The 23,265-nt window shown below is 44.7% G+C and overlaps 2 protein-coding genes across 2 annotated transcripts in view; one reads left to right on the top strand and one right to left on the bottom strand.

The window, feature by feature from the left end:
* Positions 1-2,076: 2,076 nt before the first annotated feature.
* Positions 2,077-15,207, bottom strand: ACADM (acyl-CoA dehydrogenase medium chain). The gene is made up of 12 exons (XM_069862110.1): positions 15,127-15,207; positions 11,579-11,678; positions 10,711-10,808; positions 10,526-10,595; positions 7,613-7,713; positions 7,446-7,526; positions 6,453-6,583; positions 5,150-5,258; positions 4,578-4,718; positions 4,403-4,498; positions 3,452-3,700; positions 2,077-2,505 (listed from the first exon to the last, which is right to left on the bottom strand). Exons 1-12 carry the CDS (start codon positions 15,148-15,150, stop codon positions 2,434-2,436), a joined length of 1,272 nt encoding a protein of 423 aa, XP_069718211.1. The 5' UTR covers positions 15,151-15,207; the 3' UTR covers positions 2,077-2,433.
* Positions 15,208-20,400: 5,193 nt separating this feature from the next.
* Positions 20,401-23,265, top strand: part of SLC44A5 (solute carrier family 44 member 5) — a 95,837-nt gene continuing 92,972 nt past the window's right edge. The window contains exon 1 of the mRNA XM_069862112.1: positions 20,401-20,614. Within this exon, the coding sequence (XP_069718213.1) occupies positions 20,578-20,614 (37 nt within the window). The 5' untranslated portion in view covers positions 20,401-20,577. The remainder of the gene's footprint in view (positions 20,615-23,265) is intronic.

Below are 23,265 nucleotides of genomic sequence, written 5' to 3'. Positions count from 1 at the left end.
AGACATATAATAGGTTAGTAACGTAAAACAACAAATCTCTTCCTGCAAGGGGCTGTTGGGTGATGGACGCCCGGGAAGCCAGGTGGTGAAACCAGGCTGTGGCGTTCAAGGATTGGCACCGGACTGTGGGCGACTCCAGGCTTTATTTACATCTCAGAGTCGGGGCCAGGGCCCGCACAAAAGCATCAGACATTTATATGGCATTATACAATGGGTATTTTCATTGAAAAGTTCACAGAGCTTTTCCATGCGTTCCTAGTTTGCCAGAAACAAGCTGGAAAGCTGGACGGAGTGATACTGAAAATGCTGGCAAATAAACTCTCTAAGGCTCATTTTTGAGTTTTAGAAAGTAAGCATCCTTTATCAGGCCTGGTCAACAGGAAGGAGTGATCTCCATCAATCGTGTGCAGCCAGACAAGAGCTGGGACAGGATGTATTTCCCACTTACAAACACGTGTATAAGTTTTCCTGGAATTCTATTACTTTCCAAGGACTAATTTTAATGTTATTATGAACTTCACAACAGTCAAAACTCTTGCTAATTTGGAGCTGGCTCCGGCTCTCAGCCTGACCTTGCATTTGAGATAGGAGAAGGCTGCAAACAGAAGTGATTACAGAAGCAGCCACATCTGTTCAGCACAGTTCACACTGCACACAAGCTGTTATCATCTGTAAAGAATGAACAGTGTCTGGAAAAACACTGCTTGAAAGAAAATGTGCTATCAGAGGGACAGTCTGTCTAACTTCCAAAAAATACAATTCCTTAGATGGCACTTAACTCTACTTTATCTTAAATCAAAAATATTCCACTTCTTGTCACAGTACCAACTTCAGCGCCAGCGAGGCCAGCCCACCGCGCCAGGGCACCCAATGAAAACTGTCTGGGATGGTGCCTGGTCACCTATACTTGATGCTGACACATATTCCCCACAGGCACACCAGGCAGGAACATCACTTCGATTCCGTAAAAGAATATACAATGCTGTCTTACACAGAACAGCCAAAATAATGTATGTTTTGTACGTATGTCAAATACTTGCCAAGGATGTTGCATTATTGGTTTTCCTGCAGGGAAATAAGTTGGTAATCTATAGTGACTAAACATTTTTATTTAAAGAACTAATTTTCCAGGTGGCCTTAACTGAGAAATAAGCATTGCCAACCTGATACCCAGTGGCAGAAATTGCACCCTCCAGCACTAAATTCAGATGATGGATGAAAGAGACCACATCAGGGCAAGGACACCTTGGTGAGATATTGCAAATGAATTCACAGAACTTTTGATGTCTGGAGGGACCTCTTGAGATCATCAAGTGCAACCTGCCTAACCACGCAGGGTCATTGAGAGCAGGCTGTCCAGGACGACATCAGTTGAACTTTAAATGTCTCCACGGATGGAGACACCACAACCGCTGCCAGTCTATGACATCTCTCACAAGAAAAAAGAAGTGTCATACACACTAGTCCCTTCATCATCTTTGTGGCCCTGTGCTGGATTCTCTCTGGTGAGGCCCCTACATATCTTGTACTGGGAAGCCTACATCTGGACACAGTACTGCAGGTACAGCCTTAGTAATGCAAATTTGTTCCAGAAGTCCAGGGAATGTCCATTCTGCCAGCATTGCCAAGGTTAAAAATAAAATCTCATAACAATTCCTTCTCAGCCGCTCTCACTGCAAACCTAGTGAAGTCTGTACACTGATGGAAAGGAATAATGAGCTTAAAAATAATGGATCTAAAGTAAGTCAATCTTAAGGGAAAGCTACACACCTCCACTTGAAGTCACCCAAATTGAACACTTCCTTGCTTAAGTGAGTGTAACAATGCAGAAAGCCCCATTGTCTCAAGCTGACATTGTGACTGTAGGATGGTACGTAAAATCCTCCGAGCAGGCAGAGGTGGCCACCAGCAGGGCCGGCCCGCGTTCTGCTGCCAGGGAAAGGCTGTTCAGCTGCCGTGGGCAGCAGCACAACAAGAACTGAAGTGCAGCCAATAACACATTTCAGACACCAGACAACTTGCCCGACACACAATTTAAGTGACATGACAAGCAAAATTAATAAAACCCAGCCACACTTCTCTTAAAAAAATTTATTAGAATATAGCAGTGACTGTCAGAAGTATCATTCTGATTATCTAATTTTATAGTGAGAAAACACTGCATTTGTGCGGTTCTCATTTCTTGCCCACTTTGTATTGAACAACCAATCATTCTGGAATTCAGAATGTTTAGAAGATACGAGCTTTGTCTGGAATGAAGCAAGTGACTGGACAAGGAGAACAGAAGTAGTGCTTAATAATGTACAGAATAAAAATATTTTGAAAGCTTTTTTTCCTTCACACCTTTTTGATTCTATTGAGAAAGGCACTGAAATCTTCTTCCATGAGAATACAGAACACTACAGCAGGACCAGGCACAGTTTATATGTTCCTTTAAGCCTTAAATTTGCCAATATGTTCACGAGCTATGATCATCCTCTGAATCTGAGCAGTTCCCTCATAAATCTGAAAAGAAGAATTGCAAGAATGTTAGCTGGTTCCAGTGCGGATCAGGATGTCCAGAAAAGACAAAGAAACAGAAAATTCCAGTGTGACAGAGTAACTCTGTGGGCTAAATGGAATAAATCACATACCACGTATTGGGACACAGTTTTGTGCTCTTGGTTGCTCTTATCTAAATGCAATAAGGTTCTCATGAAAATAAACATGAGTAAATATGAGTGGGTTTTGTTGTTAAAAATAGCTAACCACTCCAGGCTGTGTCCAACTTCTGTGAATACATGGGCAAGATAATCATTCAACAATACTCAACAGTGGTGACATCTCAGCCAAAGTATTCTGTCCAGCAACAAACAATGAAGACACTGGAAATGGAAAGGGAAATAATAAAAAAAAACAAACCAGCAATCTAACCAAAGAATCCAACCTACTAACGAGGAAAAAGATGAAGCAGCTGCTGTAGTGTTCAAGCTGAGAGGAAAGCTAAACAGGCACCAGTCGATGATGCATATGGAAGGCTGGAGGATTTCCATCACTGAAGACTTTAAAGAACACCATTTAGACATAAACCATCTCTACTTATAGGATACCAAAGCTATCATTGGTATTTTGATCTGGTTTTTCTACCATGTTTCTTTCTAAGAGTTCAAAACCTTCAAAATTGAAAAACTGAGAGTCCGAGAATTTCAAAAGAGTTACCAACTTGGAGAAAAATAAAGGAAAAAACATAATTTATTTCTCTTATGTAGGTTGAGTGGCCCTGCACAACGACTTTTGTATGCAAGCATTTGCTTGACTCATTTGAATGACTCTTTCTTTAAATTGAAGGATTATTGCTTTCATTGTATTTTTTTTTTTAAACGTCCATCACGATTTGAAATAAGTAGCCATTAGTTCATTTTATATAAAATTCATGCATTACTATAAAGATCACATTCTCTCTTTTACTTACCTGGTAGATTTTGGCATCCCTCATTAGTTTTTCTACAGGATACTCAGTATTAAATCCATTTCCTCCAAAAATCTGTACTGCATCTGTAGCTACTTGGTTTGCGATGTCACCAGCAAACGCCTTTGCAATGGAAGCATAGTACGTATTCCTGCGGCCAGCATCAACCTCCCATGCAGCTCTCTGGTAAGCCAACCTAGCAAGTTCCACTTTCATTGCCATTTCAGCGAGCAAGAAAGACACTGCTTGGTGCTGTGAATGATGAAATAAATGAGGTTAATATTGCCCACTTACAATTCTGTGACATCCAAGAAAAATATAATCTTCTTAATATAGCTATCCCTCCAACAAACTCAGTGCCTTGTACCAGAGGAATATGAATTCTACAGAATATGGATCAGGTTCTCATAATCGTATGTGGAATTAGACTCTTAAGCTTTTAATTCTCAAATCCATTTGTTTGTAGGGATTAAATACTGAATTACAATGTTTTTCTATACTATTTATGAGATTGGTATTTACCTTGCTGTTTATTTATACTTCTTTAAAACTGCTAAGCAGCATGATTGGCAATGTGTTCTAGCAGTATTAATACAGTGCATTGTTTCACATACCTTGCGAGTTTTTCACCTTTCCTGAAAATCTTGGCTTATTAGCACTGAAGAACTTAAGTATGTCCCAACACAAGCTTTTGGGCAGAGTTTTCTTTCTCCTTTTACTATTACCATTATTGTATTATAGAAAAATTCCTGAAGTTACCACATAGCTAAGTTTACTGAAATGGTGCTGAACTATATACTTGGAAGCCCCAGAATTGCAGAGATCTAATATAAAAATTAAGGAATAATAATATCTAGAAATAATAATCTTGAAAAGTCAGTAGTCGTACATCTGGTGTGAAAACTTGGCTTTTATTTATATTCTGTTTCTCTCTCCCCACCCCCTTCCACTTACTTCAACAATTGCTTTCCCAAAGGTTTTTCTCTCCAAAGCGTATTTGGTAGCTTCATCAAGTGCTCTTTTTGCTAATCCAACAGCACCAGCTGCTACCTGAGTTGAATACAGCACAGAATAAGAAAAATCAAAAATTCCTACTATATTTTATTTATAAGTTATTTCTGATACTTACGGGTGGTCTGGTCTTATCAAAAGCTCCCATTGCAATTTTAAAGCCAGCTCCCTCAGCTATTAATACATTTTCTTTTGGGACTCGCACATCTTCAAAGACAATACCTCTTGTGTCTGAGCAGCGCTGACCCATGTTCATTTCCTGAAAAGCGAGATTTACAGAGGTGCAACTAAATCACATTATTCAAAGGTACCGTAATGTTTTCATTCTTTAGTTTACTCAAAGCATAAAGTATACTTTTTTTCAACCAAAACACTTCATCTGAAAGTCACCATATAAATGACAAATACTGGTTTTGCAGACCAGCTTGCCCTGTCTAAGCTGGGAAGTTTACTTTCTCCTTATCTGAAACCGGTTCTGTAGCTGTAGTCAGTCTTGTCTTTCTCTAGTTCAATTATATCTTTTGAGATGGGAGTGGAAAAAGTAAAGAATCTAATATGCAAGCAGCACAGGTGTGCTACAAGTAAATAACTAAATGAGCATCTCAAGTTTTCTGATTCCCTTCCCAAGGGAATTTCGTTTAAAATCGAACAAGAATTCCCAGCGTGTCAAATAATTGATACAGTCTTTACCTTCCTTCCAATCTGGATTCCAGGGCTATCTGCTTCTACAATGAATCCAGTAAAGGCTTTGCTTGCAGGAGCTTTTGGATCTGGATCAGTACGAGCTAGCAAAAAATACCTAGTGGAAAATGAAGAAGATAGATGCGGTTTATCCTCACAATTAACAACCAGATACCTCTTTAAGCCAACATTTTAAATACTTTTATGTGTGTTTCTACCATATAATAAATTCTATCTGTAAATTAAACAACCTTTCTCTTGACTCCTAAAAATAAACTGAAAGGAAGCAAGAGAGAGGAAGTTTCAAAGATACAAGATCACATAAAATTTAATAAAATTACTTCAGATCAATATGCAAAAGATTCTCCACCTTTTCCATGTATTGAAAGTCTTCATAATATTATCAGTTTAATGAATAAAAAATTTTTCATGTACTAGAAAGCCCTATTCACATCATGTACATAAAAATTAATGCTTAGGAAATACATTCCTGCATGCAAAGTGTTATGTCATCACCTGATTTCAAAGATCTTAATTTTATTCCTCAAATAAAATAGTTATAAATAATATTTCTCTTAGAAATTAAGACACTTGTAAAGCATGTTTATGGTGATAAGTAATGTCAAAAGGTATCTGGCAGATTGTCTTTGATGGACCTGCCTCGAACAAAGAATTAAATAATTAGAAAATTCAGCTTTTGGATAAAGGCATAAAGTTTTTCCACTTAAATTAAGAAGGGTGTGTGTGATGAGAATCAGTGTGATGTGCAACATGATAAAGAGGTTTATATTGTACAGTGCACTCCATAGACACCACAGCAATATCTGGATTCTTTGACAGCTGGAAAATGTCTTCCCTTCAGAAAATAAAATGTAGGACCACAATCCAGCGTTTCCAGCTCCACTAGAAGTGAGAGGTGTTTCAGGGAGAATCACAAACGCCTGATCTCCATCACAAATACAAAGCAAGGTAGCTACTAATACTCAAATACTTTGCAAGTGAAAGCATACTGTTACTGTCCTGTTCTGAAGAAAAATCAGGATTAATTTTGTCTGGTAGGAGTGGAAACAGACAGGCCTTCTTGAAGGAGTTGTAATATCATCACTCTTTGTCCTTTATAGGCTTTGCACTGCACAGAGACTCCATTTTTGTATCCTGTCCTGATAGACTGGTCAGAAATGAAAGTGTCTTGTGTCGAAACACAGTGAACATTCAGATTTGTAACAGATCTTTAAAGAATTTAACTTGCAGGGGCGAAGCTGCTATATAACATAACAACATAAAACACAACATGATTTAACAGGTAACACACCAGTTTGCTTTCCCACCGTTTGTGATCCACATCTTCTGACCGTTAATCACATATTCATCTCCTTTTTTCTCAGCCTTTGTTTTTATACCAGCCACATCAGAGCCTGCTCCAGGCTCCGTTACACAGTAAGCCTAAAGGAAAATAAAATGCAGAATCTTGAGGAACGGAAGTTCTGTTTTCAGCCAACCACAATTATTGCAGACCACATGCATCAAACTGATCTGTAGGAAGTGTAAGTGAACTGCATGTAAGTGAACAACATTAAATTAAAAATAAAACATGTCAAAACAGCCCAACCCAAAAAACCCCACAACAGCTGCCTGAGCAAGAACCCAAACACATATGAGTTAATTTTCTTCGTAAATCTATAATAATACATACAATTATCTTTTACACAAACAGAACTGTTCTGTAACCTTTAAGTCGTTACTTCCTCAAGCTTCACAAACTCTGGTGTGAGAGCTGAGGTTCTGTAAAATCTGAAAATAAGAGGAATGAGTAACATTTTATGTCTACTATGTCCTCCAATTTTGTTCAGATTTTAATGCACTGCACATTAGATTTACTGCTTTCAACGTAACAAGTGCTGCTAATACAACATTTAAGATCACAGCCAGAGTTTAATTCCCATCTAAGCTGAGTTTCTTCTTACAAAACCCCTATATTTTTCTTAAATGCCTACATCCCCTCTTGAAAGGGAAATAAAAGGTACTAATTTTTGGTAAGTGACTTAGGATGGGCATGATTTTCCAAATAATATCTTCTGACTGCTTACTGAATGTATCTCATTAGCTACTCCCTGATTCTCAGTAAATGCCGCTGTTTGTTTACAAATCAAAACAGGCTCAGTTGTGAGCACATCAGTGTTTTCTGGGGGAAAAAAGAAAATAAAAGGAGGGAAAAAAAGAAAATTGGAAAAAAAGAAAACTAAAAAAAAGGAGTAGTAGTGATTAATATGGCTTAGGCACATTCTAGTGTAGCAGTTACACTTACACACATCAGTGGTTCCTCTACCATTCTTCCTAAGTATTTCTTCTGCTGATGCTCATTTCCTGCAATGATTACTGGCATTTGCTGAAAGAAAATATTTATACTATTAATCTATCTTTTTACAGTGCACAGACTCTATTTTAAAGGACGTAAGAAAAGACAGAACTTACCCCCAGGGAATTTGCTTCAATGGCAGTCTGAACCCCTGTACACCCATATGCTAACTCCTCCGTAATAAGGCACGCTTCAAAAGTGCCGAGGCCAAGGCCACCTACAGTTGAAATATTTCATTTACTGAAATGGGTTTAAATTGTAACATATTAGTGGTGTATGCAAATTAATTAACACATATGTATTCCCCCTCACACATTTCATCACATACTGTGTTTGATCTGATATTCTCATGCCAGCTTTTTATATTAACTTTTGTCAGAAGAGTAGCAGGTGACTTGAAAATCTCACATCACAGTTCCAGGGTTATTGTATGATTAATGTGGGATGAGTTGCATAAAATGGCAAGAATGTACAACTCAGATTTTTTGACTACTTTACATTTCAGAATTAAGAGTTCTTAGGATGTGGAGAAGGGGCTCCCAAGCTACCACAGCACTCGGGGAAAAAAAATAGTGTCCATATTAGTCAGGCAACTAGCTGTTTCTGACAGAAGCCAACACTTTGGGAAGTACATACAAATACAGTAACAACATAACTATACTTCCTCAAAAACATTTTCCCTAGCCTTCAGGGGACCTCCTCAGCCAGAGAGAAACCTCTCTTTGGTACCTTTGTTCTTCTAACCCTTGACAGACGTTTCTTATCTGAATTTGGCCAGTCTCGTTTGAATCTATGCAAAATTTTGGCATCAATATCACCCAGGGGTAATGAGTTCCACAAATTAACTGCACACTGCCTGTGGAACCATCTCTTCCCCTTTATTTTGAACCTGCCACCTTCTGACTGAATTTGATGCCGTCTAGTTACATTGAAAGGGACGCTGAACAATTAATCCCCTTTCACACTCTCACTGACACTGACATTTAAATCATTGTCACACACAGAAGCTACATCTCACACAGAAGATAAATCTTTAATCATCTTTGTCATCCTTCTAGGAATCTTCCCCATTTCCACGACACTATATTGAGATGGAAGGATCTGATGACATAATTAATTGAAGAGAAAAGTGCAATTTGGATTCAGGCAGCAGCACAATTATGCCTTCTGTTTTTTCCTTCGTTCCCTTAGAGGTCCATTCTGACCTGAAATTTAATGTGTGTGACCAATTCTGACCATTATGCTGACATTCACAGAACTATATATTATAAATCTAAAACTCTCGTTTCTGAAAGGCAGTAACTGAGAAGATACCATTCCTCTGTGAAGTTTAGATTGCTTCTTTCCCTTCACATGTACATCACACTTCTTTTTTGAATTGCATTTGCCACTTTTACAGCCACTCGCTTTCACAGCCTTCTCCCACAGCTCTTTGCACCAGCCTCATCTTTTCTACACCAAGTAGCTTACTACTATCAGCAAACACTGTCACCTCAGTATTGACCCCTTTTCCAGTTTATTTATAGATATTCCAAACATCACAAGATTTAGCAAGGCTGTGCTGCTAGTCTTTCCAGTATGAAACCTGATGATTTTTAAAACTCATTTTGGAAGTTCAAGCATTCTCTATCAACCAGGCATCCCTTGTCCACACACTTATTATTACTGCTCTTTAGAGAATTCCAAGGATATTATGAAGCATGACTTCTTTTCACAAAAACCCAGCTCAAGAATATTTATATGTGTCCACTATTTCTGTACTTCATCTTACTTGCTCTTAATTTACATGGTGTACCAGGCTTTATTAGTACATATTTTCCCAGAACTCTTTTGGAGAGCTTTGAAAGTAATGATGTCCAATATGCTACTAATTTTTCATTTAATAACCAAGGAAGATGACCCAAAATGTGCACACTCACTCACAAAAGGAGATCTCTTTCTCAAGGGCATATCCAGAATACAGGATCACTCACCCACAGGGGTGAGGGCTCTCTCAAGAGTATATCCACTCACTGAAAGGCAGGTGAGGGCACTCATCCCAGGGAATTTACCTTGGCTGGTATCCTAATCCCAAGGGGAGAATCCCAGCTGCTGACTCACAGCTCTGAGAAAGACCAGCCCAAACCAGCTCTCCAGTGGGACTCCGTTTTATACTACAGTCCACTCTGATCTGTGGTCATTCTATTTGGCTGGAAGCCCACATCTTCTGGGGACTCTGAGCCTGGCAACAGTTCTCTACCTCTCCCCACGAGCAGTGCAGGGCCAGCAGGAGAGCAGGGATTTCAGTCAGTCCAACTCCAACCCCATTGAAAGAACATCTCCCCCACTTCTCCTTGGAATCTGAATAAAGCAAATCAGGTTTCAACAGCCAGAAAGACCTGGTCTTCGTGTCTTTGGCCAGCCTGGCATTTCTTAGGTCCCTGGCAGGTCCTGATCATGGTCAGGCCTTTGGCAGGGTGGTCACATCTGCTGCAGATACACCCTCTGATTAGCCTTCCAGAAGAAGTGTCTGCTATGCACACTTCCCTAACTTCCTTTTCAAATGACATAAATGCAAAATAAAATAAAATAAGAATATGTAAGTATGAATATAACCTTTTTTCCATGGTTATTCATATCCCCAAACACTGGCAAAGCACCGCTGTACTGCACCTCATCTAAATTGACAAAACTGTCCTTCTGCAATAAACTCTTCAAATGCTGCAGCCTGTGTTGGAGAGTACAATAAAATATGACCTTCTAATTTCTCTGCCTAATCAGATGACACAGCGCACCAGGGGAACATCAGACAGTTGTAATCACCATAAGAAAATCTGGTCATAAATTACTAAATCATAATCTGTCTAATTTGTCTCCTGATTACATCCACACCTAGTAATGCTTGTGTGTCTCAACCTGCCTACTGATTACATTTAGATTACTCAAACATGCAACTGTTTTTTTATACAGAATCCAGAATTACACATATAAATCTCATCAAATGCCTTTTCTATATTTCATTTTACAGATTAAAAAGAATGTCTCCTTACCACAGCTTTCTGGTATGTGTGAATTCATAAGACCAAGTTCCCAAGCCCGTTTTATAAGTGGAACAGGATACTGAAATAGGGGGGGGGAAAAAAAATCATCTTCTGATTCATCATAGTCAACATTTTAAATGCTATGCAGGTTAAGATAAAAGTCTGGTTTTCCCATTACACTATGCTAGATTTACCTCTCCGGTTTTGTCATATTGTGCAGCAACAGGAACAATTTCCTCCAATGCAAATTTACGAGCAGTAGCTTGAAACTCTTTCTGTTCATCAGTAAGTTCTATTAAAAAAAAAAAACAACAACAAAAAACAGAAAAAAGAAAAGAGGTCACAAATTCTCTCCTATCTTTAATTTTGCCAGTTGTCAGGCTATGAGAAAAGAGAAAAGAAGCCTCCTCTCAGGACAACCCAAATGAGCACTTCTTGGGCCTTTCCAGAAAGCAAAAAAGCTCAGCTTCCTCTTCTTCCTAGGAGCAAATGTCCACTGTTCTCTCACTGACGCCTACACTGCACTCATCTACTTTCTTCTGACCAAACCGCCCACGAAATATTGAAAATGGAGTAGAGAGGACAGTGTAACATAAGACGTATTACCAAAATAATCAAGAACAAGAAGGAGGCAGATGTCATCTGCAGCTCAAACATCTAGCTGCAGATTCACTGAATCTGCTTTATGTATATAATATGCCAAGATGAGGATTAATTCCTTTAAAACATTCCTTATAATAAAGTTCAACTATGACTTTAACACCAAAAATGGCAATGTGAGATAATTATTCAAAGCTAAGACACTTTGGTAATAAAAAAGCTTCAGACAGACGTGACTTAAAAAAAGAAGAAAATCTTACAAACACTACACACATAGCTGACTTGCCTGAGCTCAGGAAAAAAACAATGCTGACTTCCAAACATTTTTTTTTAATAGTAGATATCTATTCAGAATAAACACCTCCATTTTAAACTCACATTGAACTGCTATACAGGATTTTTTTTTTTAATTCGCAACTTGCCCTTAATTGCTGTATTTCTTCCTAAAACTGTAATACTTACCAAAGCTAAATCCAACTCCAGATTTGCCTATGTGTAACTTGTGAGCAGGTTTACTAGAACATGACCTCCATCCATGCCGTGCAATGGTTTGAAGCATTTGCTAAAGATAAAAAGAACACAAGGCATAAGATCTTTACAGCTCAAGTTTCTTAAAGACGCAACACAGCTCTAAATGCAAAATCCCTCTTTAGAAACAATGTCACACCAAAAATAGTACAAGTACTACAGTGATAAAGAATTCTTGAATACCTTAAGTTTTGTTCCTGTGGCAAGCGGCACTCATGTGAACTGACACCTATGCCAGGAATCCCAGGCTATAACAGTGCTGAGCATAAGTGAACTGCCGTATCCACTCATAAGCACTGTACAATCAGAGGTTTTAAAATAATTTTAAAACAAGAATATTTAAAATTTATGTTCACAGAGTTATAGCAATAAATTTCTTTCATTTACACACAGTCATCAAACCTGATTTTCTTGCCTACTAGTGAATATTCCACCTACCCAATGTTTACCTACATGTGTTTTAGCAAGACTTTAAAAACAACCTACCTATCAACCGATATCTACTAGAATGTTTTGTTAACATCCTTTTCTTTTAATAAGCTGCTGTGGTGGATACTTAACAATTACTGCTTTAGTCCACATAGGACAGAACTCAGCAGACAATCTGAAGTTTATTTGTCTTCCTAATATACTTATCACAAATGTATTATTTTCATTGTAAGTGCTTTCTTTGCCTTTTTAAATTAGCACCCAAAAATATTATTGTTACAGTTACTTTCATAATGCCTTTATACTGTGCACAAACTGAATTTGAATTTAAAAGGTCATTTTACTCTTTAACTCTTTCATCCTTGAATAGTTATGTAACATTTGAAAAAAAAGTGAAAAATATTTAGTTGGTTAATTTCTAAAGAGACCCAAATCAATACTGTGCGAAAACAAATTCGCCTAAACATTAAGAAAAAGCTTATTCTTTATTTTCCTACATGAAAATGTAGAAAGAAATTAAAGCATGATCAGATCAGTCACTTATTTTCTAACATTAAAAAAATCTTAATTCACCATAATAGTGCAAAAATATCACAGAAATATTACTTGAAACTCCAGAAGAGGAGGACGTGCCTTAGCTGGGGAAGCAACAAGTAGCCTCAAAATTAAGTTGTGGTAGATAACTGTGCTCTTAAAAATAAGAATGCTATGCATAGACAGTTACAAAGTCACACCACAATTAGTATGAAGAACACATGTGAAAAAAGTGCTCCCAGAAGATAGCCATGACATCGATAACATTGAAAGGTGAAGAAATGCAGAAATATCACTGCTGGGCATAAAACAGGGAGAGGTTAGGATGTAACTAAATCCTGAACTCTTAAGTCAGTTCACTAGGATTTTCCAGTACACAACTTTTGATGCATTCCAAGTGTTCACAAGCCACAGACATTGCAAAATGGCATCTTGTGAAGTTTTGTATTATTGCTACCACTCTCATATAGAAAAACAAATCAAATCAACACTATCAACAAACAGCTAGAAAGACCTCAATACTCTAGAATAGTTTATAGTTAATTGGTCTGAAAAAAAAGCCAAGATGAGGTTAAAAAATAGCCAGATGATTGCAATATTTTTTTCTTTTTTTTTTTCCCCTAAGAAGCAGCCCTTAACAGTCATACAAGGCTTTGCCACCATAAAGTTTTGCCTACACTAGAGAAAGTAATTAATTTAAACTAATGTTGTAAGAGATACCCTGTATGAAAGAAGCTGTCACATTTATACTTGAGAACTTAGGTCTGTTGTATTTTTTGAACTAGAGTAGTATGCAAGGTCAACACTGAAGGTTACTCTCGAAACCCTCAACACTTCCCCCCAAATAGAAATACGAATTGGACAGGTGGAATTCATAGCTGGAAGCTGCACGAGTGATCAAGTGACAAAAGATCACATTTTGCTGCACGCAAGATCTTGAATGACCCTGTACCTACTTTGACAGCTTTCCTGTTGCTGGACTCCAGAGGAAAGGTTCAATTCAGTGACAAACTACTTCTGCTGCCGCTCGGACACTGCTCCGAACATGTTTCCTTGCACTATTGTATAAGTTCCGCCACAACCATAAATATGGTTGATAAAGTGGCAAGACTAACACTGGAGCAATGTGCTGTGAGGACAAGGGTACTGGCACAGATAGGGATACAGTCTTTATTACCTTAATGCCAAAATAACTAGAAGACTTGCAGTACCTGGGAGGGGCTACAAGAAAGCTGGGGAGGGACTGTTTACAAAGGCTTGTAGTGATAGGACTGGGGGCAATGAGTATAAACTGGAGAGGGGCAGATTTAGACTAGACATAAGGAGGAATTTCTTCACAATTAGAGCGCTGAGGCACTGGCACAGGTTTCCCAGGGAAGCTGTGGCTGCCCCATCCCTGGAGGTGTTCCAGGCCTGTTTGGATGGGGCTTGGGCAGCCTGGGCTGGTGCGAGGTGTCCCTGCCCATAGGGGTTGAACTTAGATGATCTTTAAGGTCCCTTCCAACTCAAGCTATTCTACGATTCTCTGACTTGTTCAGAAAGCTGCCCATCAAATAGAATCATAGAATCACTAGGCTGGAAAGGACCCACTGGATCATTGAGTCCAACCATTCCTATCAATCACTAAACCATGCCCCTCAGCACCTCATCCACCCATCTTTTAAACACCTCCAGGGAAGGTGACCCAACCACCTCCCTGGGCAGCCTCTGCCAGTGCCCAATGACCCTTTCCATGAAATATTTTTTCCTGATGTCCAGCCTGAACCTCCCCCAGCAGAGCTTGAGGCCATTCCCTCTCATCCTGTCCCCTGTCACCTGGGAGAAGAGGCCAGCTCCCTCCTCTCTACAACCCCCTTTCAGGTAGTTGTAGAGAGCAATGAGGTCTTCCCTCAGCCTCCTCTTCTCCAGGCTAAACAACCCCAGTTCTCTCAGCCAGTCCTCTAAGACTTGTTCTCCAGCCCCCTCACCAGCTCCGTCGCACAGAAGAAGACGGGACAACTAAGGGCACCGGGCTGGACTCTCGCTCACATACCTGAACAAAAATGAAGAGTTGCCAAGAGCGGTTTGCGGCTGGGGGTAGGCGCCAGGAGGCTCAACGCGAGCCGCCGCCCCACGGCGAGCACGAACCTCGCCCCCCTTTGCCCAAAGCATCGCCTCCGGCCCCAGGCCCTGCGGGACCCGCTGCCCCCGGCCCCGCGGCGCTCGGGGACAAACCGGGCCGCCCCTCGCGCGAGTCACGAGCAGCTGCGGGCGCGGGGAGAGCCGCACGGAAAGGGCTGTGCGAACGCAAACCGGAGTTCTGAGCCACTCCCGCTTTCTAGGCCGGAGCCGGGAGGCCGCTGGCTCGGCCCCGCGGAGCGCCGCTATCAGAGACGCGCAAACTGTCCCGCGGCCCGGCCGGAGGCCTCGCTCCGAGCCCCGCCAGGAACCCGGGGGAACCGCGGAAGGAGCGCGAGGACAGCGACGCGACCCCGACCGCCGCCACAGCGCCCCGGCCCGGCCCGGCCCGGCCCACTCACCGGAACGGCCCGCAGCGCGGACATCTCGGCGACAGCTGCGGCACGGCCCGCGGTGAGGGCGGGGGTGGGAGGAGCTCGGGACGGCGAGGGGGCGGGGCTTGGCCATACGGGGCGGGGCTTGGCCGGGCAGGGGCGGAGCCGGGCAGGGGCGGAGCCGGGCAGGGGCGGAGCCGGGCAGGGGCGGGGGGCGGAGCTGGGGGCTGGGGCTGGGGCGGGGCGGAGCTGGGGCGGGTGCGGGGCCGCGGGGAGCGGAGCCAGAGCGGGCGGGTCGGAGGGTTGGAGCTGGGCCGGAGGCGGTGGAGCGGTCCCGCTGGGGGCAGGCTGCTCCCTCCGGCAGTTCCTCCATCTTTCTACGATTCTGTGATTCGTAGAGTGAAATGGCTGATAAGCGTTTTCCAGAGTGTTTGCTTTGGGTGAGAGGGAATACCCCCAGCAAGTGGCTGGAGCATATCGGGTGCGCTCCTAGATCGTGTCTTCCAGCTAGTGTCATCCAAAATTCGGTTCATGTGCTTTGAAATCTCTGTGGATCAAGCCAGGTGCAGTAAGTGAGGACAACTGGGTGATTCACCTCAAAACTACATTCCTCACCTGAGCGAAGCTGTTGATGTAGACACAATCTGGGAAAGCAGCGTCTGAAACTGTCCAGCTGAGGAAACGGAGCCAGGAACACACCCTAACACCTGCTGTTCTCCAGTTTTGCCTCACATTAGAGTCACCTCTGCATGTGAAGTTTGCTCCTTGCCTCTGAAGCCAGGTGTCTGTGAACTGTCTGGAAGCAGGTTTCTGTGTTAAAAAGCTGCCAACACTCTCTGATCTCCCACAGTGCTGTCGAGGATACAGGGCAGAAGTTCCAGAGAAATGAAAGAATGCAGGGAGCAAAAGGTGTTGAAGGAGATTTCTGCTAAATGGCAGGAGCGACTGGGGTTGGGCACTGGAACCAGCTCTTGATGAAGGTCACTGGTTAACGCAGCTCAACGTTGCGAAGCTCTACCCTTCTGCACACCTTCAAATCATTTTCTCACCGCCTCTTTTTACATCTTCTTGGGTAAATGAATGAGACGGGGTTTGACAGTGTTTGGTCAGCAGAGCTTCTGCTCTGCCAGTCTGGAGGGGAAACTCAGAGGCCAGTGTCTATCAAGTGTTTGGGAAGGGAGGGCTATGGCAGGCGGCGAGGGGATCTGTCAGAGCCCGAAACGCTTGGGCTTTGATGCTCAAAATGATTCACGTAAGGAGTGAGAGCAGTGGAGCCGGTAAGGAGGTGCCGTGGGGCCGGGACAGGGACGCGCTGGGGACACCGCCCCCCGGGGGGCTCGGCCGGGCGGGCAATGGGGGGCAAAGGAGGGGAGCTGGGGGACGGGGAGGGGAGCTGTGGGGCAGAGGGGGGAGGGGAGAGCCGGGGGAGCGAGGGGCTCAGCGGCTGGAGCGGGACCGCGGGGTGCAGCTGAGGATGCGGGGCCCGGGATCCTCCCCCAGCAGGAGGCACAACCGGCAAATCCGCCGGCGAGCTGGAGGCAGCGGTGTCGGGCAGGCGAGGATCCAGGCTGTTATCCCGGGGGCTCCAGGCGCGGCCGCGGGAGGAGCGTGAGCGCTGGGCAATCGCAGCACGGGTCGGGCTGGAGCAGCCGCCGGGAGGGCGGGGCAGGGCCGGGATCGGGCTGGGCTGGGTTAGGGGCAGGGCTGGGATGGGACAGGGCTGGGATGGGGCAGAGCCGGGGTGGGGGCAGGGCTGGGATGGGGCAGGGCCGGGATCGGGACAGGGCTGGGTTAGGGGCAGGGCTGGGATGGGGCAGGGCTTGCGGAGCAGGCGGGGGAGCCGCGGTGTGCCTGTGCGCCCAGAGCCTCGTGTGTGCCCACATGAAAGCCCTTCTGCCCCTGCCTGCCCCAGAGGAGGAGGGGACGTGGCTGCCCGCGCCTGTGGGGACTATTGAAGGCATCTCCTGTGTCGTGCCCGGCCGTCAGTGTCCTGCGTGTCTCCAGGACGTGTGCCCAGCTCCGCTGCTGCCGAGCCTGCAGAGGGGAAGGTGGCAGCCGCCTCCCTTCCCTGGGCTGAGGCCCCGGGCAGGAGGGGCCTGGGCCAGAGCCGCAGAGGTGACAGCCGCCCCAGAAAGCCCTTAGCATTTTGTAGCTGAAGAAAGAGTTTTCCTTTTCCCTCTATGGTGCCTTAATTTATTTAAGACTCTTTGATGAGGAACTTCATGGAATGTTTTCAGAAATCCAAATAACTTGAAGATCAGCTGTATTCCATCATCTTCGTGCCTGCTGACCCCTTAAGAGGTCTCTGGTGCTGACTTCTCTGCACAAAACTCGTACTCCCCCATGTATCAGATATCCCAAATCTAACACCATTATTTAGCATCCACTGTTTGCAACGTGTAGAGGTGAGGTTTATCAGTCTACAGGCTTCTGGATTTTCATCATTAGTATTTTCAGAAATTCCCAATTGTTCATCACCTTCAAGTCTACATGCGCATGGGGGGGTTAAGGAAAATATCGTATTGGCCCTGCATCCTCTCTTGCTGCTCTCGGCCTTTGAAGAAAGGGTTCTTTTCAGCGTCCACACTTTTTACCAATTAATGATCAAACTCTCTTTTGGCCTGCCTTATTGTGCTTTCACATTTAACCTGTCAAATCTTGTGATCCTTTATGCTTTCCTCATTTGAGCAGAACTTTAACTTATTTGCAGCAACTGTCCTTTTCATTCTGTCACTCACAGAATCACAGAATGGTTTGGGTTGGAAAGGACCTTAAAGATCACCCAGTTCCAACCCCCCTGCCAAAGGCAGGGACATTTTCCACTAGAGCATGTTGCTCAAAGCCTCATCCAACCGGGCCTCGAACACGTCCAGGGATAGGGCAGCCACAACTTCCCTGGGCAACCTGTTTCAGCACCTTACTGCCCCCACAGTAAAAGAAAAAATCTTCGTAATGTCTGATGTAAATTTCTCCTCTTCATCTTAAAACCAGTACCTCTCCTATCACTACACTGCCTGACAAAAAGCCCCTCCCGAGCTCTCTTGCAGGCCCCCTTTAAGTACTGGAAGGCTGCTGGAAGGTCTCCCTGGAGCCTTCTCTTTTCCAGGCTGAACAACCCCTACTCGCTCAGCCTGTCCTCATATTGGGGGTGCTCTAGCTCTCTGATCACCTTTGTAGCCCTCTTCTGGACTCGTTCAAACAGATCCATGTCCTTTTTATGTTGGGGGCCCCAGAGCTGAGTTCAGGGCTCTAGGTGACGTCTCACCACAGCAGAGCAGAGGGGAAGAATCACCTCCCTTGGCCTGCTGGCCGTGGGGCTTTGATGTAGCCCAGGATACTACAGCCTTTCTGGATTGTCCTGACCTTGCAGGCGCAAGACCTTGCACTTGGCCTTGTTGGACTTTATACTGGCTTGCTTTTGCCATTTCTCAGGCTCTTCTGAGAAATATGAATATATAAATATGATCTGCTATGCCATCTGTTTTGCCATCGTAGTGCACGTGAGGTCTGGGGTTTTTTTTGTTATTGTTGTTTGCTTTTTATTTTCCAGAAGTTGGAAGTGCTGTGTGAGTAATTTCTGGTTGCTAGCCACAGCCCAACATATATATATATATATATATAAAAATATATATATGCTCTGTTATATATGATGCACATATTATATATTTTAATATTCAATATTTAATATTTGTAGGACTGGCTATACAAACTCCATTACCTATGCTTTCATTGTGTAGTTCATTGAGGTTCCAATGTCTATTCCAAAAAGTAGGCTTTGTATAGATACATCCCTCTGCACAGAAGGAACAAAGTAAAACAGAGATGCAGGATGGCACCAAAGCTTCTCTGAGAATGCTGCTTCAGCTCTGAGTGGCAAATCCTGTCATGCCCTGCAACCTCTGGGTTGCCGTGCCTTATTAAAATCATACAATCATAGCCAGAAGACTTTAACTAGCCACTTTGCTTCTTCCAATGTCGTCCTATGCAGCTTTCCTCACATTTGACTCTGTCTCTGACACAAGAAGCTGTTTGTTCTGTAGGTGAGACTGTCTGAATTGTTCTCCTAGTCATCAACATGGAGATGAAACAAGGTTTTCTTCTTCAATAGCAATGTATGTCATCCTTTTATTACACCAGTTGTTTAACTTTGGGATCCAAGTCCTGGAAAACAGGCAGGCATCTTTGGTAGCTGGGCCAGGTAAGTGGTTTAAGAGGTTTAAGTGGTGGATGAGGTTGAAGAAAGAACACCCATTCACTTTGCAGACCACCAGTGGTGCACAGAACACGTAAACCTCTGTCTAGGCAGTATTCTGATGAAATGAGGTAGCTAAGGGAAGCAACTACTCATTTTAAAAGCAGGAAGGACAAATCCTCACAAATTAATGCAGAGGGAGAAATAACTTCCCACAATACATGCAGAACTAGCAGGCAAAACTGCATGTGTGAAATCCAGTGATTATTGGAGCAATTGGCCTGAACTGAGACCTCTGGGAGGACAGTTAAGGTGTTACACTCCTCGATTTAATTTTCTTCAGACTAGCTAGAGCAGGTAGCTCTACAAGACCTGGTGTTGCTTTGGCTGTGAGGAGGCACGACCCCCTGTCGCCTCTAATGCGTGTAGGGCTGGTCTGTGTCTCAATGCAGGCGCAGGAACGTCCATGATCTACGCATATTAATTTACTCGTAAATAAAATAATTGTGTGATGTTGAGACTCTTGAGCCAGTTGGTGAAGTCGTTTATTTGCAAGTCTCGGAAAGGACGTTTTCCTTAAACCTCTGTTGTGTAAAACTGTGAGCGCTGGCCTGCGCCTGCATTTCGGTCACAAACTGCATGGGGCGATTTCAAATATTTTTTCCAAGACGAGAAATTGTCTGTGTCGGGCTCGGCGACGTTTCCCTAAGGACGGACTGACGGATAAACAGCAACGAGCCATCCCGGCGCCGCGTCCTTTGCCGCAGCGGCGACTCGGGCTGCCTCGGCTGAAGAAGAAGCTTAGCCCCCAACCCCGAGCTCCTGCCGCCCCGTCCGGGCGAAGCGAAGGGAGGCGGAGCGGGGCTGGGGCGGGTCACGGCCGGGTCCGCGGCACCGAGACGGCTCCGTCCGAGCGGGCTCAGCACGGGCGGCCCGGACAGCTCCGCGGGGAGAGAGGAGAGCAGGGGAGGGAGCTCCGCGGGAGGAGAGCAGAGGACGGAGCCCCGCGGTTCATCGCCCGCCGCCCAAGTCGCCGAGGCGGGTCCCGAGGAGGGGTCCGCGTCGGGGACCCGCCCCCCCCGCCCGGCTCGGGCACCGCCCCCGGGGCTCGGCGCAGGCGTCGGCCGCGGGGCCGGCGGGCCGGGAGGGTCGGCGCTCCGAGCGGCGGAGCGGGAGGGCGGCTGCCCGGCCGCCTCTCATGCCCGCGCGGCAACAAAGAGCGCGCTGAGCGGCGGGCGCAGGCGCCGGGGCCCCGGCTGTGCCGGCGCGGGGGGCACCGGGAGACGATGGCGAGGAAGGGAGAAGCCTCCGCGCCTCTCTACGGTGAGCGCGGGGGGCGGCCTGTTTGCGGCGCCGGGGGAGCTCGCGTCCCTGCGCGGGGAGCGGCAGGTGCGGGGCCGGCGGGGGAGGAGCGGGATGCGGCGGGGAAGGTCACGGCGGGCGGCTCTCCCTCCCGGGGCTCCGGCTCCGCTCCGGCCGCTCCGGGGAAGCTTTGCGGCAGAGGACGCGGGGCTCGCCGAGCCTCTCAGCGTGTTTGAAGGTGTCGCTACGAAACCGATTTTTTTTTTCTTTTTTTTTTTTTTTTTATCGCTTCCAACGTGCGCGAGATTTCTGTGGCAAAACAAATCTGGAGAATGGAGAGAACCTGCCTAGAAACGAGGCTGCGCTCCGCGGGTCCCGCAGGCGCTGGCTGAGTTACGGCGGCGGGCAGAGCGCGGGGGGCAGCGCGGCTCGGGGGGCGGCTCCGCAGCCGCCTCTGCGCCCCGGGGGAGAGCTCGGAGCGGGGCTTCCTCCCCTAAAGGAAAAGGAGAAAAAGCCTTTAGGGAGGGAAACGAGCCAGAAAGAAGTTAAGAGTGTCCAGGGAGGTGATGGAGCCCTTGTGCTTGCAATGGCGAGGCCGCATCTAGAACACCGTGTTCAGTTCTGGGCCCCTCGCCACAAGAAGGATGTGGAGGCTCTGGAGCGAGTCCAGAGAAGGGCAAAAAGCTGATGAAGGGGCTGGAGAACAGGCCTTATAAGGAACGGCTGAGAGAGCTGGGGGTGTTTAGCCTTGAGGAGTCTAAGGGGAGACCTTATCACTGTCTGCAACTGGCCGAAAGGAGGTTGTAGAGAGGAGGGAGCTGGGCTCTTCTCCCAAGTGACAGGGGACACGACAAGGGGGAATGGCCTCAAGCTGCACTAGGAGAGGTTCAAATTGGACATTAGGAAAAATACTTTCACCGAAAGGGTCATTGGGCGCTGGCACAGCTGCCCAGGGAGGTGGTGGAGTCACCATCCCTGGAGGTGTTTAAAAGACGGGTGGATGAGGTACTTAAAGATGTGGTTTAGTGACAGGTAGATATTGTTGGACTCTATGATCTCAGAGGTCTTTTCCAACCTGATGATTCTGTGATTCTGATTCTATGATTCAGCCTAAATAGGCAATTCTGTTGTTATTTAGCTTCTGAGAGAATCTGTTCCTGCTCCTATGGAACTGAAATGGTGTTGCAGGTCACTATGGAGGGAGTGGGCCTAGGGCTGTGGTTGTTCAGCACTGATGGTAGAAAGGTAGGCGTGGAAATATTCTCTGAAGGAAGAGCAGGAATACAGGATTCAGGAAGGGAAAACACCTTTCAGGTAGGGTTCAATCAGTGCTGTCTGCGTATGCTTCCTCACTTGTCATTTGTAAGCAAGAACGCTCTAGTAAGAGAGTCATGACAGGAGGTACTGAGTGCTGTGTTGTCATGGTACAGTGAATTTTTTAACTTGTTTTTTCAAAGCATGTTGCTCAGGTGAGAAAGGGTGATCCTTTAGGTTTTCAGCTTGAGGGAGGAGGGCAGTGATTCTATAATCAACTTGTAGTTATGAAGAATTATTCTGACTAGAATTTTTGCTGTTTTAGCTGTTTCATGTGATAAGTGTGTTTACTTCCATTTATCTCGTTTGCATATGTGGATGTTGTTAAGGGTAGCGTGCACTGTGTTGCCATGTTTGCAGGAGTCTTGAGTAGTTTGCTCCAGTCTTGTATTAGGAGGCAAGGTTTGAATTCAGATTTTTTTTTCCCTATTAGATCACATCATGATGAAGACTTACAAAAGGAAAGTGCGACATTTCCAGATTCAGCATATACAATGCGTTTTTCATTATACATTAGGTTGCTGTAATAGTTACTGTCTTGACTTTGTTGTCTGTGCCAGTAATTGGTTATTTATTAGCCCCCAGGTATGGGTATCCTACACTTCTATCCCAGGAATCTCAAGGATCCCTCAGAGTTTCAGCATTTATGAAGCACAAAGGCAAATTCTTCTCAAAAGTTTTGGTCATTTAACTTGTTGCATCAGTCTGGCTCTCTAGGAGAGGCGAGTCAAGCCCATAGTTGACAGTTGATGTTAGGCTTCATGAACAGTTTTGCGACTACCTCAGAATTCTCTTTGAGGTAAAGAGTCCCCTATCAGGTGACTGGTTATTAGTGAGTGACTGCTGGAAGCCCAAGGTACCTGACAGAGTGGTTGACTGTCAATGCGAATGTGGCTCTGTGGAAGGTTTTGATAAACCTGTAGGCATTTTGAGGCCCGTTCCTCTTAAGCTCTGGTTTTTAATTGCATTCTCTGAATGCATGTGTGAGAGGGATCTAAGTTCTTCTTCAAAAACAAGCTTCTTGGTTGTTCTTAAGTTTAGTCCCCACTGGGATAGCTGTAAGCTGGCTCCAGGAATTACATTAAATATTTCCTTAAAATGGATTAAATATGAAGGATTTGTCAAAAACGATGACATTGACTTAATCGAGGTCTTTCTTGCAGGGGACTTCCAAATGAGAAAAACCAAAATTCTTTCCCAACGGGAAGATTACCACTGAAACTAAGGAGGCAAATTACTCATTATTTCCTTTATTTCTGTTATAGCTGACTGTTGGGGTTGAGAGATCTTTGTTTTTTAACCAAAGTAGTATTTTTTTTTTGTGTAACTGCAGTAAGAGGGCTGTCACGCGACTGTTG

The sequence above is a fragment of the Phaenicophaeus curvirostris genome, chromosome 8 (assembly GCF_032191515.1).
Source record: "Phaenicophaeus curvirostris isolate KB17595 chromosome 8, BPBGC_Pcur_1.0, whole genome shotgun sequence".
Classification (NCBI taxonomy): Eukaryota; Metazoa; Chordata; class Aves; order Cuculiformes; family Cuculidae; genus Phaenicophaeus; species Phaenicophaeus curvirostris.
This window is presented reverse-complemented; position numbering and strand designations above follow the sequence as displayed.

Bases quoted from the DNA above. Each gene is read 5' to 3' on its own strand.
- ACADM (XM_069862110.1), bottom strand. From the start codon at position 15,150: ATGTCCGCGCTGCGGGCCGTTCCG. The intron at 5,259-6,452 runs GTGTGTTACCTG...ATTTTCCACTAG, and splicing joins AACGGTGGGAAAGCAAACTG to GTATTTTTTGCTAGCTCGTA. The intron at 4,499-4,577 runs GTAAGTATCAGA...TATTCAACTCAG, and splicing joins TTGATAAGACCAGACCACCC to GTAGCAGCTGGTGCTGTTGG.